The sequence below is a fragment of the Lutjanus erythropterus genome, chromosome 2, assembly GCF_056507025.1.
Source record: "Lutjanus erythropterus isolate fLutEry1 chromosome 2, fLutEry1.hap2, whole genome shotgun sequence".
NCBI classification, from domain to species: domain Eukaryota; kingdom Metazoa; phylum Chordata; class Actinopteri; order Lutjaniformes; family Lutjanidae; genus Lutjanus; species Lutjanus erythropterus.
In genome coordinates, this window is record NC_139318.1 from 821875 (window position 1) to 848276 (window position 26402).

Consider the following 26402-nt stretch of genomic DNA (forward strand, 5'->3'; position numbering starts at 1 on the left):
TGCAATTTTAATGTTCTTTTATTGTTTCTAATTTAATGCATTTTCAAGTTCTGTAAAGCACCTTGAATTGCCTTGTGTATGAATGGTGCTATATAAATAAAATTGCCTTGCCTTGCCTTGCCTTTAGGAGAAAGAATGGGGAATTTAAGGCTATCAAGAAAACTATTTTGTTTGATCTTGTTGGTGAGCAGATCTGCTTTATAAAGTTTTTCATAGAATGTTTTAAATGTTTCATTTATTTCCTTTGGGTCAGTTGTAGTAACACCCTTTAAATTCTCATGAATTACTTTTTCATTCTGTAACGTTTTAATTCGCCAAGCAGGCAGTTTATCCGCTTTTTCCCCCTGATCGTAAAATGACTGTTTTAGTTTGTTTAACTTTGTTAGGGCCTTGTTTGCTGACTGTTCATTATAGTGGGCCCTTAGTAAAGTTAGTTTATGTTCAAGTTCTGGAGTCTTATTAATTATGATATTATTTTCTAATGCCTTAATTTCTTTTTCAATTTCGAACATTTTGTTTTTAAACTGTTTAGATTTAGAACTAGTATAGCTGATTATTTGCCCTCTGATATAAGCCTTAAAGGCCTCCCATCTAATTAATGATGATGTTTCTGAAGTATTAACTTCAGAGAACATTTCTATATGTTGGTCAATGAAATAGATAAACTCTGGATCCTGTAACCACTTGGTGTCAAATGTCCAAAGGGGAGTCCCACAAAATTCCTTAACAGTATTATACTCCATAGATATTGTAGCATGATCAGAAATTATTATGCTATTATAGTAAAATTTCTTGATATCTAGCACTAAAGACCTAGAGATCAAGAAATAATCTATTCGTGAAAAGGACTTATGCGTGGCTGAATAACAAGAGAATTCCCTTTTATCCAGGTTATATATCCTCCAAACATCACAAAGGCCCAGCTCGTCCATGAAGGCGAGGATTACTTTCCTTGACTGGTTGTGGGCAGAATCTTGGTCACCATTCCGATCAATGCTGGGGTTTAATGCACAGTTAAAGTCTCCTCCCATAATGATTTCCCCTCTTAATGTAGCAAGTAATAGAAAAATGTTAGTATAAAAGTTAGGATCATCTCTATTAGGGCCGTAGACATTTACCAAGTTAAGATGTTGGCCAAATAAATTACCCTGTAGAATAATGAACCTACCACTAGGGTCAAGCATGGAGGCACTTACGTAAAAAGGAATGGATTTATGAATTAGTATAACCACATCCCTGGCCCAGGATGTGAAATTAGCTGCAAAGACTTGTCCTGGCCATCTAGTCCTTAACCTCATCTGAAGTTAAGTGTGTCTCCTGAAGAAACACGATTTTTGATCCCAGGTGTTTAAGCCTGGTTATAACTTGTTTTAATTTTACCAATCCGTTCAGTCCTCGGACATTCCATGATGATATTTTGCAAAGCTGACTATCAACCATGGAGTGACTTCAAAAACATTCTATTATTGGGGATAATCCGACATTGGGGTTTCTGAATCACCACATGTTGTTTCAGTATTACAAGAAAAGCTGAGAAATATAATACAAACAATCCAAAAGAAACATGGAAAAACATTATTAGAACCAAAAAAACAACTAAAATTAACCTCTATATCAACTACCTAACGACTGCCTTTCAATTCTACAGTCCAAACTAGCTTATTATACCAACTTCCTAGGCCTACGTTGCTCCTGTCAGAGGAGCATCAACAACAAAAAAAAAAGGTTAACTCCCTTTTGCTACCTTTTGTCCCTGAACATGAAACTCAGTTGTATAATAACCCTTTTTATAAATCTAAAATTTCCATTTTTTTTTCCATTCCCTCCCCCTTAATTAAATTGTATGTAACGGAACTTAATATCCCCCCACCAAAGAACCAACATATACAGAGAAAGAGAAAAAAAAAAAAAAAAAGTGGGGGGGATGGGGGGGTTGAGGCCCCATTCAGCTCAGACTACTCATAACTCATATTATTAGGATTACAACACAGTTCTCTGCATCATTCCGTACATCAGTGCATAAATGTATTAAAAGTAAATGCACACACTGAACATTGTAAATTAAGTGAATTCTCTGATTGTCCATAGAAGGTGGTGACAATTATTAAACCGTATTTCAACTGTCTATATTGGGCTTTGCCTTATTATCGTCCGTAGAGTGTTTAACTTAGATAACTAAAATTCAAACTGTTCATAAACACATCTCCCGGGCATGAATTACAATTTACCTCCATCTAAATCAATTATCTCCTGTATATAATATGTGAGGCATTTTGCAAATATTTATCCAATAACTAGGATGACTTAACACCTCATCTTTTCAGGGACAGTACCAGTAGATCCTCGATATAGTCAGCTTATGAGGATAATACTCATCTATTCAGCTTCATCTGTGGTGCGTCCTTTGTTTTTATTCCGCCGAAACATAGTTACATCTTGAGGGGTTTGAAAAGTAATGTTCTTTCCATCATATGTAATCAGGAGCCGAGCAGGGAACTGCAAGCCGTATTGAATTCCCTCTGAACGAAGCCTCTGTTTAACCGCATCATTTGCTTTTCTCTGGCGTTGCACTTCAACAGAAAAATCGGAAAAAAACTTCACCTGCCTGTTTTCGTAGAGCACCTTTCCTTTTTCCTGCGCAGCTTTCATCACACGGACCTTGTCCCTCAAGTTTAAAAACTTCAAAATCAGAGGTCGAGGGAATGAAGTAGTAGGGCTCGCAGATTTTGCTGGACCGCCCGGGATGCAGTGCACTTGTTCGATCCGTACAGGTGTGGGAAAATTCTCGGCTCCGAGGACGTCGGGGAGCCACCTCTCCAGGAAAGCCTCAGCATCCTTCCCTTCTGCGTTTTCTGGAAGACCGATGAGGCGCAGGTTGGAGCGGCGCGAACGGTTCTCCAGATCTTCATTATTCTCAGTGGATAATTTTCACCTTTAGCTTCCAGGTCTGTAACCTTAGCGTTGAGCAGTAACGAAGCGTCCTCCGTTTCACTTATGCGGCTTTCAGCTGTGGTTAGCCCCCCCTTAAGTATATCTAAATCTGCTCTGATGTATGTGATACCGTCGATGACTTCCTTGTGCCTCGTCAGACTTTCTGCCTTAAGAGAATTAATGGCCAGAAGTACAGCTTCTGGCTGTTTAGCGTGTGCTTCTTGTTGGGTAGTTTCCTCAGAGTGTAAGGCCTTGTCCATCTTCCTTGGCTTGTTGCTGTCATCAGCTAGCACCACCTGGTCCGCGTTAGCTTGTATTTTGTTACTAGCCGGCATCGATCTTGTTACCGGTGGTTTAGGGTTGAACAGACTTTCAGCTTTTGCTCTTGTTATCATTTTCTTCTCTTTTCCCTCTCGAGGTAACTCCGGTTCGCTTTTTCGTTTGTTTGCATGCAATTCGAGAACCTACACAGGGTGTATATTGTAGTACTAGTCAGAGACTCAAGGAGAGCATCTGCCTAACTCGCCGCCATAACCGGAAGTCTGACTGTTTGCTTTTTATCTACTTTCCTGCATTTTAAGTCAGAGTTTTAAAAAAATATATAGAAAGACAGCAGTGGTAAATGCAGCTCTGCAGCTTCGACAATCCCTTAACACTCAGCTGCCATTTCTATACACACCCAGTATCAGATTACGTACTAATCAAATCAAACTAAACATGAGTGTCATGTTATGCTAGGTTATGCCTATCCTGTCTCTCTCTATTCCCTTTCAGCCTCATACCTTCTGTATCATTTCATTTATAAATGCCCTGAAACAGGTGTACGCCACAGAGGGAACTGAACTGAAGCCAGATTGTAGAAATGAAATGTAAGTGGAATCATTCTACGTTTAATAATGCCTCACATACATTTAATTCATGTCATATAACACTTTATCATAAACAGCCAAACCAGCAGTGTTCTTTGTTGTGCTTGTAGTGAGTTAGAAGTGTCTCATATACACCTTTACATTTAAAAAGACATGATTCAACTCAAATCTTAAATCAAAGTTTCTCAATATTTCACCTGCACTGTCTCATTCTCTACCCATGAAGCATAGGAGGAGGAGCAGGAGACAACTGGGCTGTATGATCATCATCGGTTGGAGAAATCAAATAAATAGCAGAACAGGGTGCTAGTAGCTTTACTAATATATTCTAAACCTGTGGATATGTCACCAAGTATGATTTTAGCTTCAGGCAGTTTTTGTGTGTAAAATTGTTGCAGTGAATGACTGTGCTGTCAGAGTGCACTGAGACACTGCAAACACACACTCCCCCCTCTCTATCCACCTCACCTGTCCGTCACAGCTTCATTACCTGCACATATGAACTGTGTAAAATATCAAAGTCTGTAATTAAAGCCAGTGATAGCTCTCACACAAGCACATCATTTGAAATTCTCGTTATTATTATCCTCGTTATAGTAAGGTCACTGTCATCACGAGAAAACCTTGATATATAAATGAACTGTGTTCACATATTAGACTTCCATCTTAAAATAATTTCCGAGGAGGGGGATATCAATGACTGTCATAATTATTTTGAAGAGGTGTGAAGCGTCAGTCAGTTTGCTGTAAACATAAACACTGCAGTGGCACTCGTGTGTTATGTTACATGATGGCAACATTAACAGACAAACCCGATACAAAGTACTGACCACTGTGGTTTCTGTGAACCAGCAGGAAATAGGAGACAGCTGTGTGTCTGATATAACCTCTGTGTCTTGTGTTTTTTTCTTGGTTGTTGTGCTGTGCATCAACCATTTATGGTAAGATTTAGAACAGCTTTACTGGCCCATGGCAGAGTTTCTCACAGTCACAGTCACACAGTCACAAGAACAACACTCTTCTCCTGACAGGACAGGTTCAGTTCAGTTGGATATAGATCTGGTGACAGTGAAGGACAAAGCATATGATTCACATCATCAAATCATTCAGTGGCCCCTCATTAACTATAAGAAAGAACATTCACTGTGTTTCTCCAAACCTCTTCAGGTTTTTTTATTACTTTGTCACCCACCTGTACCATCAACTGGTGTCTGTTATTACCTTGAGCACAATTTCTGCTGTGAACACCGATGTGAACACTATATCAGCATAGGCCAGTACCTGAAAATGTCACATAATTTGAAATATTAATAAAACCACATTTACTACAAACTGTAACAGTCATTTTTTTAATTGCACTGTAAGAGCCTGATTTACTGAGATCTCAAATAAAGAGTGCTACACTGCATGTGAATTCTAACATATTACACATTGGGTTGGTGTGCGTTTGTGGGTTATCAACTAAGAATAATTGTATTGATTGTACTTGAACACTGTGGAGACAGTAAATGTAAATATGTAAATGAGGGTTTGCATGTGTTACAGGTTTCCCCCTCATGGGGAGTTATATGAATATATATGGAGAACAAAAACTTCTTCAATGATCTTCAAATAAAAAATAATAATAATAATAATAATAATGATAATGATAAATCTATTGTGCAGGAGGTCCACTGCATTTTCTCCTCCAATTATTTTGTACACTAGGGTAGAAACACCACTTATTACATATTCATTAAGGTAAACATGCTAAATGGGCAGTGTGTGCTGTCTTACACATTTTAAAGACGTAATCCTCACTGTGTGTTAGTAGTAATTTTGCATGTTTTTACACACACAAACCGTCAGTGAATCAGGCCCTAGGTGCACCGTAAGACTGTAAGACAGAAATGACAATGAGACAGGCATGCACTTCATCACCTGGTTCCTGAAGGACATGGGGTCAATGGGATCCTCAGCAGCTAGAGAAATAGATGACAGTAGGATGAAGAGGAGGATGATGTTGGTGAAAGTAGTTGCATTGATAATACGATGGCACAGCTTCCGGAACCTGAAATGGTTGAGAGACATGTTCATTCTCTTAAAGGTATGCTATGCAGGATTTGTTGGTTGCTGCAAACACACTATTCAAAGTTGGCCCCTTCTTCCTGCCTCATCGAACACACGCACAAGACAAAGAGAGCAGTGCTGATCAAGCGACACAGAGACTGACTGAGGCGGATGAGAAATAAGAGGAATAAAATTTTTATTTTCCAATTGTTTCACCATGGTAACATGGAACACAAAAAAACTCCCACATCTCTGCACAACCCTGCGGCCTATGGTAAAGTGTTGGACTTTGAATGCAGTTGAAGCACAGCTTCATCTTGTTACATCATCTCTCTGCTGCTGTGTGTGTAGCACAACACCACCCTCTATCAAACACAAACAAACAGAGTAAATTTCCCCCATTAATCAACTGACATGAAATGTGCATGTGAAGGAGTTTCAGGGTATTCCAGTGGACAACCTCTTCAGGCACTTCATCTTAACATCATATTCTGGACAAACTTTCCATATGTCACAGCACAGGTGTTACTGGTTACTAAAAGGCCACAACATTTCCTTTAGTTGCCAAACAAGAATGGACGCAGCACTCATGAGAACCCTGGTGAAAAGGATAAGCTTCCCGCTACCACTCCATTCATCTACCTGCAGCACTGATCACCCAACTAGGTCAATGGAAACAGGCTTTGTGTCCTCGTATCACCAACTGTGCACTAGGGTCGGTATTGCTTTTAGTTCATTTAAGTTAAGAAATGTCTATCTCACGCCTGAAAAATAAAATATGTCCCCTATAAACCACAAAGAAAAATAGCAAAAGATTACTTGAAACAATTTTTCAGAATGTAAAATATTCTCCAAAAGTGTTACTAACCGAAGACCAATCAATACCTGGACATCTACACACGGCAACTATCAAACAGATAGTAACACCGCCTATCAATGCAGACATCAACTATGATGCAGTCCCATTCACAAACTTGTCCTCTTTGCATACTTCCCTGCAGGAAACAATGTAATGGAATGTGTCACAATAAGAGCTCTGCTCCAGAATCATCTCAGAATTAATTATCCACCAAAAAGTTGAAATTTACAAGTCCCAGATTTGTCACAACACGTCTCTTAAGGTGTTTTCACACCTGCCTCATCCGGTCTGGTTAAAACAGACTGTGGTCCATTTGCTCTTGGACTGGTGTGAAAACTGTCAATTGGATTCAAAGAGCCGAACAGAGACCATCTGAAAAGGTGGGTCTTGGTGCTGTTCCAAATGAACTCTGGAACAGTTCATTTGTAAAGTTAAATGAATCGACCACAGACAGAAGATGTGATTTTAGCATGATTTCAGTAAGATAAACTGCTAATACATCCATCTGCTGATCATTAAATCTGTTCAGGAGGCGATCATATAATTGATCAGACATATTTAGCCTATATTTATTAAATTAATTTAGTAACATATCCATACTTCAGCAAAAGTATTCTCCCTGATTAACAGGCCAAAAGCTGTTCAAGCTGCTGTGCTTCTATCCTACTCTGTGGGCTTTGTCTGATTAAAAAGTGTGTGAAAGTGATCCCACAGTAAAACAACTGAATGTCACACACAGGAAAAAGTCATGTGAAAGGCAGATGTCCCCCTCTTTCTGAACAAGGGAAAACAAAAATCCTGGTGATTCCTTCTTATTAGTTTCGTCTCCTCCCAACACTTCTGTAAACATGATGTCTAAAGATCTACAGTCAGGCTGTCAGATGCAGTGCTGCACATATAAGCCACAGCAGGTCAGTGAGGTATGGACAGGTGTGCAGCATTCTGTTGGCTACAAGATGCCTCCTTTTCATCCTATGAAAAGATGTACTGAACTTCAGGTGAGAAATGCTCTTAGACATCCAAAATGAAGAGAAATATACATGGTTGTGCAGAGAAATCAAACAATCAGATTTATTTACAGATATATTAAACAAATCTATGAAATAATCACTCAACAGATCAGTAGAGTTGATGTGATGATGATAATGTGTGAATGTTTAGTAATAAAAATAAGTGCAACCAAATCAAATAAAAGAAATAGGGGGAAGAAATGGGGACGGCTGATCTTAAATGCATTCTTGACAGACTGACGAGGTGCACCCAGTTGCACCCATTTGCACCAATACCTCTCCTACCACCTGGATCTGAAGGTAGAACAACAAGGCACCAGTGGCAGGCCAGGGCGAGACACTAACATCAGGCCAATGAATAGCGCTCATCTCCTGGAATCTACCCTTTGACAGGCTCAGATAAGAACTGTACTGTTGAAGTTAAGCAGTCAGTAACAACAAATGACAACCTGCGGCCATGACACGAGGAAAATGTCCATATTGATATAATGCTAATATGTACAACAATATGCCACATACTTTTGGTGGCATTATGACATATTTTCTGACATTTACTAAACTGATAATTTTCTGGACTGTGCTATAAATGTGCTATAAATATATACATATATATACCAGTAATCATGAGCCCCACCTCACTTTCATCCAATATATGACATCCTAGATATTATCAACATGTTTCCATCACTATCAATGCCAACAATCACATACTTGTTCTGAGGTCCAAAGATAAAAAATGAACTGGCTTCTGGCATCGGCACTGCTTCCTCCTTCAGCTGCAGGTCTGCCATTGGACGAGGCCTGGGGCTCTCTGGAATTTCTGGGTCCTCCTCCTCATCATCACCTAGGCAACAAAAAGAGGGAGGGATTAGCAGAGGCCTTTATGATTTTGGAGTTTAGAATAGTGTGATTAACAGTAAGGTATAGAGGTGCTGGTGTAACAGATTAATGTAGATATATCTTATGAATTCCACCAAATCATTCCCATTTATTTGTTTGTTTGTATGAGCCTCAGTGTAGCATGATTTTAATGGAGGAATAAGCCTGTTGTAACTGTGCCCCGTTGCAACTGTCTCCAGCCTGACTTATCCTACAATACATCACCTAATACAAAGATTTATGAAATTTTAACAGAATAATGTAGATACGTTTTATGGATTTTACCAAATCATTCCTGTTTGGTATTTTTGTGTGTGTGTTCAGCGTAGCTGCGCTGTGTGTGCATGTGCACGTGAATCAAAGCTCTTTCCAACTGACAGAGAGGTAAGCAGAGTGAAATGATACTCCCTGATAAAATTGTATTTTTTAGTGCGATTAATGTGATACCTACATGATCTTATGGTTGTATCTTGTTCTATGCCATATCAGCTTCATTCTGTGTTAATCCTGTCAATATCTGAGATCACTAATGCAGTTTTTTAATTTATTATTGTTAGAGAATTTTCCAGTGTTAGGTATCATACTAAGGCCCTGGAGTCATTGAGAGGCCCGTACTAAATTTTAACAGACATACTGTCTCTCCTCTAGAAAGTAGAGCCAGCTGTCTTTTTTTCAGATAAACAAGGCAACAACCTGACAGTGTTGCTATGGTGGCTACGGTTGGACAGGTGTTTGTCTTGTCCCTCTGAACAGAGAAAATTTAACTGTAATCTGGTTTGGATAACACTGACCCTGAGCTATGGAGCCAAATGTGCTATAAGCTGTGGTCTCAGACCTTGCGTGTTCATAATTTGTGTGGATTTGCAGACCAATAGGCTAATTCTATTTCCTGTAGATGTGTTGGGTCTGACCTTGTTTGAGCAGAGGTTCATCATGACCTTATCTGTGAGTGTTTGAAGACTATCTCAGAGGAACAAAACTCCAGTTGGCCAAGTATTATGCAACCAGTTTCAGTGAAAGACATATTGGACAACTGTGTATTTCCTCCTTTTGATGTATGGGCAAAAAGATTAGAGTGCTGAGTTTGTTGTGTACCTAACTTAACAACTCTGCTGTCCAAAGACTACTACAAACTACTGCTGTTAACTGTATCCTTGTCGTCTCTGTCAGGAAAGCTGAGCAGACACACACACACTATATTTTCACCAGAGAGATCCAGTCCTGCTCTCTTCTCTTCAGTATAAAAACCAAGAACACAACACAGAACACCATAGGTGTGACACTTTGGTTACACTGGGACTTACCAGGAAAGTCTGCTGGAGGGAACGGGTCTTTGATCTCATTGACATTAGACTCAAACTCGTCGATTTTGAGCTACAGATTTGAAAATGAAAAAGCTGAATGATAAGAACAAGGACAAATAAAGAGTATATTTTTTTATTTTTGTCGATGAATGAGTGGATGAATAGAATATGGGTGCCTCACCTTGGCAGTGGTAGGGATGCCCTCTACACCCTTGGCCCTTTGCTCCGCCAACTTCTTTGCAAGATTTGCTTTCTCCTCTGACGTCTTATCAGGCATGTTGGCCCTGGAAATCAACAGAACAGTTGATTCTGGTTGTTGGCTTGTGGCGTTGTAGTATTTTACAACTTAAATCATCATGTTGCTTCTTATTAAAACAACCAGACTCCAGCAGAGGTTCAGCTAGACTTTGATATTGCTTGATAATGCTTGCAGCATTCGCACCCAATAAGTATGGCAGATTATATATAGTGTATCTTTTAAATCTGAAGCCTGCTGTTCCACAGAATCTTCATTTGACTTTTCTATTGAAACGTGTTTTGGCCATATTAAATTGAGCAGGTCAATATGCTCATCTGTGCCTGATGGGTTTGTCATGGTATTATTTGAGCACATTTTCTATGCCAAATGCAGTGCCTTTGAAGGTTTCTGGATAATATTTGTCATTGTTTTTGGTTAATGTATTTGATTTAAGAAAGTTACTTTTGAATTACATTTTAAATACTTGAAAAACAGGTACATTCTGAACCAATAAAAAATGTGCAATTAAATTGCAATACACACATACATGCGATTAATCGTTTTTAAATATGTTAATCGATTGACAGCACTAAAAATATATATTATTATTGTATTGTATGTGTTAAATTATAGTTTTTCCCTGCTACCCACCCACAATTATTTAATTTTACCCATGCTTATACCCATGAATTCATATAAATATGTTTTTTCACCCATTACACAACATTTTTGTGGCCAACGTCATGCAGGACTCTAAAAACAACTGTATTGCATATTGTAAATGTACATCATAGTGCATGAAATGTAGACATCAGTTTGTTTGTTTGTAAATAGCTCAGATGCCGCAGACCAAAGATTTTCCTATTCTATTATTCATAGTTGTGTGTGAGTGAGGCTCTGATGCCCTAAACATGTTTGACTTTCATCACTGAGGAAGACTCACCTGAGTGCTTTCTTTCGTTTTTTCTCCTCTGCTTTCTCTTTTTGTGCCAAAGTCAGAGACTCAGCCTCTGCCAGATTATCTACAGCAATGGCCAGGAAGACATTCAGAAGGATGACTGAATGACATGGGAGTCAAAGATTTTAACAGTGATTTGAATTGAAGACATGCACACGGGCACACACACACATACACACATGCACACAGACACACACACGCACACGCACACACACACAGACACACACACACACACACACACACACACACACACACACACACACACACACATTGTATAAGGATACAGTTTCCACAGACAAAGAGGATGATGAAGTAGATGCTGACTAAGATACCAGGCATACTCGGTCCTCCATGTGCCATTATGCCATCATACATGACAGCATTCCAGTCCTCACCTGTCAGGATCTGAAACACATCATTTACACATAATCACTATCAGCATGTTTTACTTTTTACTTCATTTAAAACTTTCAACTGTATTATTAAAAAAATAGACTGTTTTAATGAGAACTTCAATCTATTTATTTATAGTCTTTTCTCATTATACGTAGAGAACAAAGGGAAGCAAAGTGGTGGAATATGATACGCTTTGTTGTTGTAAGATTGCAAAATTAATTTAAAAGTGACACAGAAAGCAAAGTTTGACAGATTGAGGGTTGCACCAGGCATATTTCCTAAACTAAGCCCACCATCTTCTTATCAAAGAACCAGGTTTACTTTTAATGCATCGCTGATCTGTCCTGCTCATAATTCAAACAGGCCCATTCAAGGCTTATCCCACAGTCAACTGACACAGAGGAAACCCTGTTGTACCTGGAACACAGTGATGAGTGCCTGAGGGAAGCTGTCGAAGGTGCTGCGGGGTTTAGGCTGGTTGGGAAAATTGAACTTCCCTCCAAACACCTGCATACCCAGCAGGGAGAAGATGACGATGAAAAGGAAGAGGAGGAGCAGCAAACAGGCTATGGAACGGACCGAGTTCAAGAGGGAAGCCACCAGATTACTGAGAGATGTCCAGTATCTACAGCACACAAGATGAAATGAACAATCATTAGCTATTCTACCAGTTGTTTTCAATCATAAATTTGGGCTCCAACACAGGACTCGGGGCCTCTATTTGAATGTATCTTTGTTTTGAACTGTGTTTGTCCAGCAGAGAGGCCTGACAAGGTTATTTTCCAACTGTTAAATGGTCCACTCACAGCATATCTTGGTCACAATTCTTTAATAATACAAATAAAAAATGTTTGTTCATTCTGTGTTCATGTTATAAAAAGCTTTGTTACTTGATTATTATGGTTGAATGATTAATAACAACTAGTGTCGGTGGGGGGGGGGGGGTCCCCAAGGCTTTGTCTGCTTTGAGGTTTACAGATAATTGTTGAGTTGTTCAAAGAAAAAAATGTTAAGCTTAGACTACAAAAGAGATATCTACCAATGGTAAAGCCAAATGTACAATATTATGACGTATAGAATTAACCATCTGTCCTGTTTCATGTCAAACTCAGTCAAACAGTCACATTCATTCAATCTTCTCTGATGGACAATAAATCAGTCATTAGGTGAAGTAATATAGAAAGGTGATATTTGCTGAGATAATTGTGATTAATGCCACAATTATCTATATTGTTAAATATACATAAAAAAAATACTTGCAGATCAAAAAATTTCAGTCTTCTAGTAATTTACCATTTATTGTTAGATAAATTTAGTATTTGATTGGTTTGGTTTTGCTGATTTGTTCCTTTGTCACTAATCTCCGTGGTGATGTCTGACATGGTGTTCTTTCTTACATCAGTCAACACCAAATAAAAGTGATGTAAGATTTTATTAAAGCCCTATAAGCCACATTTATATATGGTCTGCAATGTTGTTTGAGAGATTTGAAGAATCAACAATCGGACAGTAAAACCTCAGGACGGGCTCTTGTTCAGTCTGGTTAAACTGAACCTTGGAGTTAATCACCTAACTTGCTGCTGTCAAGTGAACAAAGCAGTTTATTTCTGGTGCAAACACCATTCAAACCAATCACAGAAGTGCATTATTGTATGTGTCATTTCGCTGGTTCACTCCCTGTTTTGGTGACTGGTAAGGAGTGTGTTTGCTTCCAAAAAGTGGACCAGCAGGGGACAAACCTGAACTCAGGATGAAGTGAGAAATGCCTGCATAATTAAATTATTTAACACCTGCTGTCTTATGTTCATATTCCCAGTCCACATCAGCATATGTCAACACTTGATGATGCTCCATGATGTGTGCTATCCAGGTAGCAGGTGGGCCATTTTTACCTGCCAACTGTCTAAACAGACCAGAATTTCCACCACCTGACCTTGTGTTTACAATTTCTGGACTTCTTGAGTTTGTCCAAACTTGGGTGGAAAACTGACCCTTCGTTAAGCACCACCCTCCTTAGTTACTATTGCAGCGCCTGCAAAACATTCTGTTCTTGCACTGCATTTATGCAGTTTAGGGTGATAACTGGCAGATTTAACATTGAAATTGGGAGTAATAGTTGAAACATGAGGTATGTGATTACTTTGACAAGTAACCAAAAGCGGCTTCTTATTTCTAGCTGATGACAGTGGATTTGTCAGCTAAAATAATGAATTTCATAGCTGTAGTTGGCTGATGTGAGCTACTGCTAACTCGACTTGAGTCAGCTGAGACGTCTCCAGCTTAAGTATTGTCTCCATCTGACATGTTTTAAAACCCTGTGAAAGTGTCTGTGTAAAGGTACATAACAGCTGTGTACATGATATAATGTTAATGCTAACAGACTGAGGCTAAAGCTAGTTTAAATCGCAGCAAACACTGGTTGGATGGTGAAACACAGCAGATATATCTACATGATAGATAACAGAAATACACTCATTAATGTGGGAAAAGGAAGCGGAGGGACTTGATGCAGTGCACCTTGAGACAGGTCACCCAGCCAGACCAGAGTGAGCCAGAGTGAGATGCATCATTGGCGGCCCACTTTGATTCTACATCAGCCCACATCCTCCTCCTCAAACCCCCACAGACCAAATACAGATGCAGTGGCATCTAACAAGTTTGTCTGAAGGAAAAGTTACTGCAGCTAGTAAGCTAGTGTTAGTTAGCCAGACATGCTAACATTTGTAGCTTATGTTAGAGCAGATGATGAAGACAGAGTTTAATCCATTCACCAAATGTGCTCTTGTGTTTCATGTTTTTGAGAGATAACAAAAAGACACCAGCGTCCAGAATCATAAAACACAGAGGATCACTTTTCTCAGAGCCTCCTGCACACTGCTTCAATATGTAGAGAAATGGAAAGCTTGGCAGCTCTGCTTATGGTTGCTAAGCTATGATTGGACAGTCAGGCAGGACTTAGTGAAGGGAATTGAAATAATGCATCACCTTTGCATTGCTTTGATTCAGGAGCTGGAACTTTAGGTGTGAACTTATCTTACAATAATAAGATGATAGCTATTTTCTGCAGAATCTAGCATAGAAACTATGGCAGGAATCAAACCCACAGCCACTGCAGAGGACCCAGCCTCAGAAAATGGGGACACACACTCTACCAACTGAGCTACAGGGCACCACAATAACTGTCATTTAACATCATCGTCAAAGAGAATGACAAGAGTAACTGGGCTGGTAAACAAGTTTTTCCATCAAATATTCTTGGTAAAATCTGTGATCCACTCAGTGATGGATAATGACCTACTACATACACACTGCACATGATAGCTATGATTAATAAAAGCTATGTTACCTGGTGACTTTGAGGAGGCGGAGCAGGCGTATGCAGCGCAGCACAGAGATGCCCATGACTGACATGACCCCCATGTGGACAAGAATGAGCTCCATAATGCCAGTGGACACCACAAAGCAGTCAAAGCGATTGAAGAGAGACATGAAGTAAGAGGGCAAGCCGAGCGCATACATCTTCATAAACATCTCAACAGCAAACATAGACAGCAGGAGCTTGTTGGCATTGTCTGTTGATGGGGTTGGGAGTGGTGGACCCATCAAAGTGGAAGGCAGGAGACAATGAGAGACAGAAAAGACAAATGGAGAGAGTTATTTAATTGTTCTAAGATTATATCAGTAATCAACAGCTTAGGAAATATGGAGTTTGAAGCATGTGACATAAATCAGTTTATATATTTTCAATGATTAATAATCATTTGTTACCTGAGAAAATTTCAAATAAACATTTATAAATTGATTAAAAATATTTACATTGCTTTCATTACATTTTACAGAAAACAAGAGTGCACTGGTTCATTACAATCACAAATTTATTATTAGTTATCGATCGTAACCAAAATCTACATATTGAACATGACATGATGGTTCAGATTTCCACACAAGTAACTACAGACAATTAATTAATGCTCACAACCTGTAGCTACGACCAGAAAATTAAATCAGTAAAACCAAATATGCACTTTTGGTTATGCCTCATTTTTATCCTTGATATTTAACATACAAGGACTGTTTTTTCGGCCTCTGTCCCTCCTTTCAGCCATTCCCTCAGATTTTCCCCCCTGCCCTACATCCAGCAGCTCGCCTGTTCCTGCCAATCTCCACCTTCTCCTGGCCAGATCATCACAGCTATGAATAATCCATGAATAATCAGAGTAATTATCCAATCAGAATTGGAAGAAACTGGCCTGAACCAGGTGGATAGGGAAGGAACCAATCTGATTAAGGCTGGTGTAAACCTTTGATAACCTGTTCAATAGGAAAATTATTTGATCATTTCACTCTGATTGGAAAAGATATATTGTTTCTGTGCACGTCTGCCTCATTGAGGGGAGATGACAAGTTTTCAAGAGGAACAGAAACATGGTGGAAACAAAACAGAACTGGTCAATAGTGGATACAACTCTTCTGTTAGAAATCGTGAATGATTTAAGGTACTAATACTGGGCCTCACGCAAGAACTACTTGTATGAACAGATTTGTTCTTATGTGGTGTGTATGAATTATTCACAAGGACCGAACCTGAACCAACCTGACAGTGCGATCTGGCTAGATATGGACTCATCAGACAATCACCTGCCCCTCCTTACATTTTCTTAGCATGAGTTTGCAGTGACTACAGGAAGTTCACACAGACATTCATCACAAGATGGAATACATGAATGTATGTAATTTATTTATTCTCTAACCTTGCCAGTTTGTGAGTCTCTCCGACTGTTTGTGATGCTCCGTTGCGATGGCCAACGTATTGAAGAAGACGAGCATAATCACCCACCAGTAGAACAGTCTGGACTTCACATACACCCTGCATTTACGGCGTAACCAGCGATTCCACTTTCGAGCCAGCTTACTGCATACAAGGGGAAGAAAGACCAGCTGAATGAAGAGAGATGGTGAGTCCTTGTAGTGGCCCAAATATCACACTTTTAAATAACTTTGATAACCTCCTCCACCTCTTTTCCATCCTTTCCACCTCTAGTTAAATACAAATCCAACTACCATATTTCCTCAAATAATGACTGGGGCTTCTATTCCCCTCAAATACAGACAGGGTCCAGACCATTATTTAAAGCAGGTTTCTATATAAATTTTTAAATTCCTCTGTTCTATATGTATGCTGCTGCCTTATTTTCTTATTTGTTCCTTGGAACTGTTACCAGTGGAGAGAATCCATTCATTTTTAAACAGGGCTTTTATTGTGAAAGTTTTGCAGGAATATGTTGTGGAAAATTCTGTGACTTGCAGGGTACTTCAAAAGTAGGTATTGCCATCTTGTAACCAGGGGTCGCGTTAACCGAATATTTTCCGTCGTTGACTGGTTTTTTAAAACAGTGACGGAAAAATCTGAAGGTCATCTGTCATTTTGACAGGTTGCAATTCACACCCCTGACCACTTGGTGGCGAGTGAGCATATTAATTAGCTATTAGGTTTGTTCGAGATGAACTGCACCTCGCCTGGAGAGTAGACGAGATCAGGCGGCCACAGCAGGAGGTGGAGAGAAAAAGCTGCAGTCAAGTCGGACAGTTTTCAACAGACTTACGAGAGAGTAGAGGAAGAGACATGAACATCCTGTTAGATCACCTGTAGGTTACCTGTAGTCTGCACATCATGTTCATAGCTGAAGAAATAAAGTGCGTTCTTGATCGTTGATTGAAGTTAAAATAGAAGAGATCCTCCTTTTGACGCATGTAACATCTGTTCTTTTATCTGCCTTGTAAAGCACTAAACTGTTCTTTTGATAAGTCATATATATATATAAACCTTATTATTATCAGACACAAAATATCTGCTTGCTGACAGATTAAAACTTCATTGCACAACAAAAGACTGATATGTCCAGCATTAAATATACAATTACACAGAAAATTAGTATTTTATACAACACGTGGTGTTTGTTGTCAAAATTAAGAGCCAGTCAGAGCCTGTCAGCTTGTCAATCAGGTGACAGCCAGGCGTTTGCAGTCGGTGGAGAGCAGCTGCGGCATCTGGCTCTACAAACTGCGGCCGCCTCGATCTCGTGAGGTTATCGTTGCCCACATGTGCATGACGTCAGAGCAAGTCGGGATCAAGTCGGACACAAATGTAACCAGCATGCACTATGCGGCGATCACCGCTGATCAATTCTGGGCAGGCCTGGATCATCTCAACACACCTAGTGTCACGGCAGCTGAGTGTCAGCAGCTGAAGTTTCTTCAAAAAGCCCAATAACGATGATGGTGCTGATAAAAGAGGTACGCTGTGGATTCTCTGTTCAGCTTGTTCGGACTGAATATTAATTAAAAATGAATCAAAATTAAATGCTATTGAATATGTAATTATTATCATTTTTAAAATTAAAGTGACAGGTAAAAATAGATTATGACGGGATTTTTATGACCCTGTCAGTCAAAATGACAGACAATGAAAAAGTCTAGCGCAACCTCTGCTTGTAACATATATAAGTTCCTGCAAAATACAGTTGGCTAAGACATTAACCAATCATGAACTCATGGTTAACTAACAGTTAACTAATCATGAACTAATGGTTAGCTAATAGTTTACTAATCATGAACTACTGGTTAACTATGCATATAATATTTTGCTTGCCTCTGTTGTGTTTATTCAAAGTTTCAAAACTGATGTGGATTGGTCAAGTAGATGATGTCATGGACATATGTAAATCTGGACATTTAAGTGGGACTAAACATCTACAGTGGTTGCCAATTGATTTGACTTCCAGCTTTTATTTTAGGAAATATGGGTTATCCCTGTTTCTTTTCAAGAGAACTTCTAGTGTACAATACACATCTCAAAATTAAATGGAGGTCACCTGAAGAATGGAGGGCAGACTCACATTTACATACATACTTTCACCACAGTCTGTCATGTCACATATTTGAAAGGATAAACTGTGCAATTCATGAGTGAATCTTTCTGCACTACCACACATTGTTGGAATTCCTTCCTTAAATTTATTGAAACTACACTGAAGTATCTCACAAGCATTTACAATAAAAAAGCAGCTAAAAATGTTGATGTTAATGAAAATATCTGATGATAAATAAACTACCACTTTAATCATGAGATCAAAGAAGACACTTTAAATTTTGTCACTGACACAACTGACCCTTAATGACACAAAAGTATACATGCAGAGTTTGTATACCCTTATTTAATATTTTTCCTAAAAAGAAATTTCTGCTAAACTTTAGTCTTCCAAAAAAGCCACAGTGTAGAGATGACAAACACACTACTCACTAGTAATAGATGATCAGCTGCATTGTGTCCATTTTGCTGACACTTCCAGTCTCTGATCCACCATTTTCCGTAGCAAGAAGACCTGATGAGAAGACACAGACACACATGTCACAGGTACAGTTCTACTTCTTATCAGTACTCAGCGTACACATTCTGTGGTAATCTGTCACCAAATGTGTCAGCAAAAGCAGCTCTGGATGATTTGTGGATATCATGTACATCTGCAATGTGCAGAGTGGTGTATTTTTCAGACTGCGACCTCAAGTGAGTTTAAAAAAAAATGATCTGAAAATGATCTCATGACCCAGGCTTAAATGCTCAGCTGGTCAAAAAAACAAACAAACAAAAAAACCCCCATCAATTGACAATGTTTTTATTTTACTAATTAATTATTAGCACATTATTACTTGTGTGATTCTATCAGAGACGATGACAAATATTGGTACATCATTAAAAATGAATCAAATATTAGCATAATATATTGAAAAAAATGACATCATTAACAAATTTGCCATCCTAGCTTAGCCATGTGCCTTTTTCAGAAAATATTTTTCCTCCTCACTTCTTTTTCTCTGTTGCACTTGAATTCCACTGCATTAATCATGAAGCGTTGTCATTCTGTGTCTTACCGTGACCCTCCTGGTCGTTCTCCATGACTTCAGCCTGAGTGATCCACTCCATGTAGCCCTTGAGGTCCTCATCCAGCTGCTGGGTTTCCCTCAGCTTCTGAAACTCTCCACGGGACTTGGCCTTCTCTCGCTCTTTTGTGAACTCACTAGTGGGGAAAAAAGACAACCAATCTGAAACTGAGAAATGACTACGCAAAAGAAAAGAATGGAGGGGTAGTAGTAAGGTCTAGAGTATTCTTACCCACTGAGCACACCCAGAACCAGGTTGAGCACAAAGAAGGAGCCAACCAGGATGAGTGTGGTGAAATATATCCATGGCCATTCCATTCCTATAGCATCATTTACCTGTCAGACAAAACACACTTATTTGTCTCTGTCATATACATATATTGTATTTATCATATAACACGTGATGTAACTTAAATGTAGTAAAAATGATACTATAACTGTACATATTAAGAACTAAAAGTCCACATCTTTTTTTGGCTGCAACATTTTTAAATTTGATTACAACTTTATGGAAGTGCAAGACAAAATTGCTTTAAAGGATTAGTGGGTAGAATTTTGAGACATCTAGTGGTGAGCTTGCAGATAGGAGACACCTATATATAAAAATAGATATATACATGTATACATATTAGGGCTGCACAGTTAATGGCAATTGCAAAAAATGTGTAAGAAAACAGCATTATAATGAACTACTGTGGTGCTGCAGGCCTACAAATCTCATTTTTCAGATGAAAGAAAACTGTTTTGTTTTGTAAAACTGTTTTGTACAGCCCCGTTCCCAACAGACGCCTCCGCCCTGCCAACAAGATGCCCACACAAATTGTAGATTTTTTTTTTTATTCCATTATTTAATTTATATTTTAAAAGGGCCTATAACAGCTGTTCTTTTTATCAAATGAAAAAAGCTAACTCTAATTTGTGTGATTTCAGAGAATTTCGAGATTGTGATTTCGAACATTGCTATCGTTTCATTACATTAATTACAATGCATTTCTCCTCTCCTCTGTGACGGGCGGGTCTCCCTTGCTCCTCTCTCACAGCATACACCCATACACTGGTACAGACACACCCACCCGCACTCAGAGAGTGGAGGAGAGAGAATTTGTGACCGTTACGGTAAAAAACAACAAACAAACAAAAATTGTAAATGGAGTTTCCCCAGCTGTTCGCCCCGCCAAGCAAAAATATCAGCGGTGAACTGGCGCTCTAACTTGCAGTGGAGCACCCCCCTCTCTGTCTGTCTGTCTGAGTGCCCCTCTCTCTCTAAAATGTTTGATTAAAATGTTAAACAAAATGGTTTTGTAACAGACTAAATGCACAAAATTAGGCAATTATAAGGCTTCTCATAAAAACACTGAATATGAAAGGGTTTTCAACACACAAACCATTAATTTTTGCAAAGTTATGGTAAAATAAAGGCCTATAAAAAATCCTAAATTAAGAGCCGTTCAGGAGTCGAAAGAGCCGGCTCTTCTTTGGGAGCTGAGCAAAAAGAGCCGGCTCTCTGAAAAGAGCCGAACTTCCCATCACTATGATATGAAAACAGTCTGCTCTCTCCCTCTCTTGCTTGCTCCACCTTTCAGTGAATGTAGGCCAAAACGCTCCGTCTGTGCCGCCCACTGAAAACCTACGAGTCCGCCTCCCGGTCGCTATGTATTTCTCCGGTAAAACTGCACAGGCAAACAGAGATGTTGAAGGCACAAGGAAAGCACAACAAGTGCTCTGTTGTTGGCTGCAGGAACGAGCACAAATGTCTGCATTTACTCCCGTCATCTGACCCACAGAAGACCCAGTGGATTAATTTATTAATTTTATTTTTAAGTAAAATGTCCTCATAACGCCGGTAAAGTGTTGTGTGTGTGTGCGCGCTAACCGTTTTACTTCGGACTATTTCTTCATCGACGGTCAGTACAAAGGAGGATTTACTTCAAAACTGAAGCTCAAGGATGGATCAGTATCGACTGTGACATAACTGCAGACATGGCAGCGGTAAGTTTTATCATCTTTATGCTGCTTTACTGTGTATTTAGCCGCTCATCCTGCCGTTAGCATCGCGGCTAATATGTGTAGCATCTACTGTGTGCTCACACTGGAGTATAATGTTGAGGGAGAGTGAAGATAATCTGAACGTTAAGCCTCATATGAAGCCAGTTAACAGAATAGTAAATTGGATGCTGGTGACTGTTTTTCATGTCAGTTTTTGTGTGACTTCATGCTGCTGGGTTTGTGTTATCGGCTCTGTTGTTATGGACGTGTCCTCTCTTCTCTGCCTGCTGTCTAACTTAGATTAGCACCAAGCTGCTAACTGTCTCATACCTGAAATGTGTAGCGACCTGCTGCAAAATCAAGCCGAGAAACTTGTGTTCACACTAAATCAGGCGTTGTGATTAGCGCAGGCATGTGGTTGTGTTTATTTGTGCTTAGAACGTAAGAACCAAAATAATCAGAAAATAAGTTTAATTTCTCCGGTTCAACCCCCCCCCCCCCTCCTCTATTCAGACTTTACGGTGCTTCAACACTGATGCCAAAGGACAACAGTACGGTAATAGTAGTCCTACATTACATTACAAACAACACAGATGGGGTGCAGGACATGCAGGGGGAGGAGAGGGACACGTCCATAATGACGACTGTTAATAAAACATTAAATAAAATCATGTGACTACATGGGTTATCAGTTTTTACTCACAAAAACGGCATTGTAACAATGACCAAGTCACACACATCAGCTGTTATTATAAATATATTAGGCCCATAGCAGTGTATGATTGCATATATTATCAGTAGCATTTGAAAGACTCTTTGCGTTTCCATTTCTTGGAATGCTGTGCAGGTAAATGAAATTGTAGTTACTTTTAATTCGTAAAAAATATTTACAGTTGTTCATTATTTCCATCTTTGATTTTCTCTGTACTGCTGTATTTTCAGACTCTGCCTGGCTGTCATGTATCAAGTGAACCTGCTGACAAACCACACATTATATCTGGTGGAGACCAACTCTTCAAAGTGCACTTCCCAAAGACCATGAGAGGAGCCTGCAGAACAAAACCAGTGAAGACTGAGCCCATCTTTTGTAAGTCTTTTATTTGTAACTAAAATTAAGTCATGTACATGTTGTATTTACTGTATCACTGTAACAGTTGTTGTAAAGCTTTCAACAAAAAAAGAGAAATAAAATAGAAAACTAATAGCTTATATAAATACACACATAAACATAATGCACTGACTTTTTTGAAGTCTAAACAAAATCTTGGTGTAATATTGCACAGGATATGTGGCCAACTTAATGGACCCCATCTTTGAGAAAGTGTTTCTGGACCCGGTGCCAGACAGGGATGAAGATCCAGAGGACCTGAGTGCACAGTATGAGGAGCCAGACAAGGAGAAGGTCATCGCCAGCTGTGTGTCCTGGTTCAACTAAGAGAAGGTCTGAATCCAACATAGAGGCCCTGGGCATCAGGAAACATGGTGCAAATCCTGAGAACCAGACAGGCTTTGAAGAGGAGTGACGAGGAAACCTCAGCACCAGCTCACAACGCTCTGATAGGCTGATACCTGTAACAAATGAAACGTGGAAAAGATGTCCAGTTAACAGTTTAGCCTCAAAAACATCAATCTTTGATGTGTCAAAGTTTGTTTGTTTTTTCAAATGGATTCAGTGAATCTTTCAGTTTACTGTCATGGATGATAGGTACATCATTTGACATGTTATACGATGTGATATATGCGATTCAATAAATGCCTCACAGTATGTGTAAAACTTGTGTCTTGTGAAGTCATGTTTAATATGAACAGTATCTGTTTATTTTGGGTGTGCTTCTCCATTCATGGTGTTAAGTGAACACAGTAATGTTATGTCACTTTAAGTAATGTAAAGCAAACTGTAAAAAATCTGTCATATTTATCTTCATAAATACAACTAACAATATTGTGAAAATCTTTTCTGTCAGTATGAAATAAACCCTGACAGGATGATGCAGGACCCTGACACAAAGCAGAGGGTCTTACTTCATCCTGAAGAGGTTTATTTTACAATTCTGACCTGCTCACTGTACATTATCCTGCTCAATATACAATGACTTATCACAATCAGAATCAGATATACTTTATCGATCCCAGGAGAGAAATTGGTAGTGTTACAGTTAAACCCATTCAAGGAAGACTAGAATATAAGTATGTACATATAAGCATATAGAATATAGAAATTAAGATAAAGCTTTTAAGAAATAAAAATAAAATATTAGTTAACATGTGCGTTGTGAATTAAACTAAATACAACAGTAGAAAAAAACTAAGACGTGTAAGAATATGTAAACATATGCATTTGTATGTAAGTGATGTACAACAATATATACAGTAGTGGTACACATACTAGTGTAAAACAGTATGCTGAAGATGGGGACAAGTGTAATAGGATACATGTATTATAATAAGAGCATTGCTTGATTTAAATGCTCATATAAATAAATTATGTAGTTCTGATGCCAGTGTAGTCCTTGCATTGCACTACTGAATTATTATTGCACAGAGTATAATAATAACAATATAAATAAATGACGCAAAATATTGATTGTAAAATATATTTTTTATAATAATTTTTCATTAAGATTTGTTGTGAGCATATCCACAAAATTTAGAAAAATGTAAATATTTCAACAAAATATAAGGCCTATGAAATTCAAACATGAAAGACATTAGACAAGCTGTGATGGATGAGCAGGAAGCTTTGGCAAATTTCAAATACATAATATTGGAACAGGTAAATTGTTGCACATTATGTGGAGACAGCACAGTGTAGTTTACAAAGCACTGCACACAGCCTTGACTTCTGAAAACTGATGATAAAATGATAATAAATTATACAGACAGACAGAAAAATTTTATATATACTAAAACAAGTTCAGTATTATGATTTTAAAAAATGTGGCTACAGAAAGGACTATTTTGATAGTCATCTCTGGAGAGAATATTGTAAAACAAAGATAATTTATTGTCAGCAATCGTCAAAATATGTCAGTAATTGGGACACCTGTAACACTTGTAGAGGTCCTTTGTCCACAGAGTACTAATGTGTCTCACCGGAGGCATGACGGTTAACTAATGTCACTTATTCGCCAAAATTTCCCTCAATAATGAACAAGCGGAGTAAGTTACAGTTAGCATTAGCTACCGAGCTAGTTACATTTTAACGTTGTACCAACACACACATCGACTAACTGTAAAGTATCAAGACACACAAAGTTGTAGACTTACCATTCAGACAGTGTTTGAACTTCTGCAGGAGCCTCCTCTGGATCACATTCTGGATCAAAATTAGATGTTTAAAATCTACCGCGTCTGACAGCAGCCATGTCCGTCATGGCGTTCAGCATGAACATAGCAGCCAGGACCGGCTAATTCAAGCCACGCCCACCTCCAGAGAGGGGCGCGACTAGTCACAGCTCATTTGCATTTAAAGCAACAGGCACAGAAACAGCTCGTTTTGAGAGAGGCTGAAATAGAGGGGTATATATTATGAAACAAACTTCAAAAGCATGTTTTGAGGACCCCTGAGACTTATAAAAACTTATCAGAAAGGGGCATAATATTTAATAATTAAAAATAAAATTAAGTAAATATATGTTCTCCCAGTCATTTAAGGTGGGTCAGTTGTAGAAGTAGGTGGGCCCAGACCCGTTAGGACCATAATGCTGCGCCTGATGGATGGATGGATAGATGCATAAATAAGTAAATGAATGAATAAATGAATGAAAACAGTGTTCCATTGCTCAAATAAAAAATGTGAACACAAATAAGTGTTAACTGTTTATTCAGTTCCAAATGCTCTGTAATCATGGTAATGGGGTCCTTTGACAACAACGGACCATGCTCATTCTAGCCCAGCCCCCCCCCCCCCCCAAAACAAAAAAGCTAGGGGAAACACTGAACTTGGTAAATGGACCTGCATTTGTATCGTGCCCTTCTAGTCTTTCGACCACTCAAAGCCCTTTTAGACTACATGACATATTCACACACACATTCATACACTAATTGCAGAGGCAGCCTTGCAAGGTGCCTCTGCTTTTAACTATCACACGCCGATGTCTTTGACTTCAGGAGCTATTTGGGGTTTAGTATCTTGCCTTTGAATACTTGTACATGAAGACGCAGGGGAGCCAGGGATCAAACTGCCAATCTTCCAATTAGTAGACATCTGCTGCTCTACCTACTGAGCCACAGCTGCCCATAACTTCAAAAATGTTTGACTCAATTACTTAGGGTGAACCACTTTGCATTTACATTAAGACCTTACCCAGTACAGGACATCGGTCCACCCTTGTGTGGTAATACACTGGTAGACAGTCAGCATGGAAAAGCCCAGGTTGTCAAAGTGGGTGATTCCATGGTTTGGACCTGGCCAACCAGCTCGACACTCTGTGCCATTGATGGTACAACGGCGGCCGTTCCCTGCTTGGGCACATGGAGCTGGCTTCTCATTTTCCACTGTAGCAATAATGTCTGAGGACAGGAGAGGGTAATGGTTAGGTTCAAAAGTGTGTGCATTTGTGTGGGAGAATACAAAGCTCTGTGAAGTTCAGCAGTACCAAAAATATTGCACACATGGAAGCTTTACTTAGGGATGCACCTATCTGACTTTTTCCCTCCCAGTGCCAACACGGGATTGGCTAACACAAAGTACAAATCCCAGCTCAGTGCTCTGTATTTCTCCAATGACCTTGTCTGAACTACACTGTGATTGGAACTGATTGGGATGGGATCAGTTTTCTATGTGTAAGCTAACATGAAGCTTATTTATTAATCTTGAGACAGCATGTTCGTACACATTTTCTACTATGTTTATACAATTCCATTATATGTGTATATGTCGTTTTGCATATCGTGCATTGGCATGTCTTGAGTGGACGGTGTGGTCACCAAAAAGGACATTATAGTTTATCCCAACAATAAGCCTTACATAACAAAAAGTGTGA

At 39.0% G+C, this 26402-nt stretch overlaps 1 protein-coding gene and 1 long non-coding RNA gene across 2 annotated transcripts in view; one reads left to right on the plus strand and one right to left on the minus strand.

Annotated features, from left to right (window-relative positions):
- LOC146330985 (dihydropyridine-sensitive L-type skeletal muscle calcium channel subunit alpha-1-like) overlaps nucleotides 1-26402 on the minus strand; it is a 137089-nt gene that overhangs the window by 84415 nt on the left and 26272 nt on the right. Inside the window, exons 6-19 of the mRNA XM_084725882.1 lie at nucleotides 25724-25929; nucleotides 19664-19767; nucleotides 19423-19568; nucleotides 18794-18875; nucleotides 16245-16405; nucleotides 14840-15065; nucleotides 11911-12118; nucleotides 11382-11502; nucleotides 11083-11197; nucleotides 10083-10185; nucleotides 9902-9971; nucleotides 8430-8562; nucleotides 5721-5850; nucleotides 5022-5081 (exon numbers count right to left, since the gene is read on the minus strand). Coding sequence (XP_084582008.1) covers nucleotides 5022-5081; nucleotides 5721-5850; nucleotides 8430-8562; nucleotides 9902-9971; nucleotides 10083-10185; nucleotides 11083-11197; nucleotides 11382-11502; nucleotides 11911-12118; nucleotides 14840-15065; nucleotides 16245-16405; nucleotides 18794-18875; nucleotides 19423-19568; nucleotides 19664-19767; nucleotides 25724-25929 — 1865 coding nt within the window. The remainder of the gene's footprint in view (nucleotides 1-5021; nucleotides 5082-5720; nucleotides 5851-8429; nucleotides 8563-9901; nucleotides 9972-10082; nucleotides 10186-11082; nucleotides 11198-11381; nucleotides 11503-11910; nucleotides 12119-14839; nucleotides 15066-16244; nucleotides 16406-18793; nucleotides 18876-19422; nucleotides 19569-19663; nucleotides 19768-25723; nucleotides 25930-26402) is intronic.
- Nucleotides 21045-23191, plus strand: LOC146330990 (uncharacterized). The gene is made up of 3 exons (XR_014771375.1): nucleotides 21045-21420; nucleotides 22360-22504; nucleotides 22701-23191. It is a non-coding gene; the product is annotated as an uncharacterized LOC146330990 (long non-coding RNA).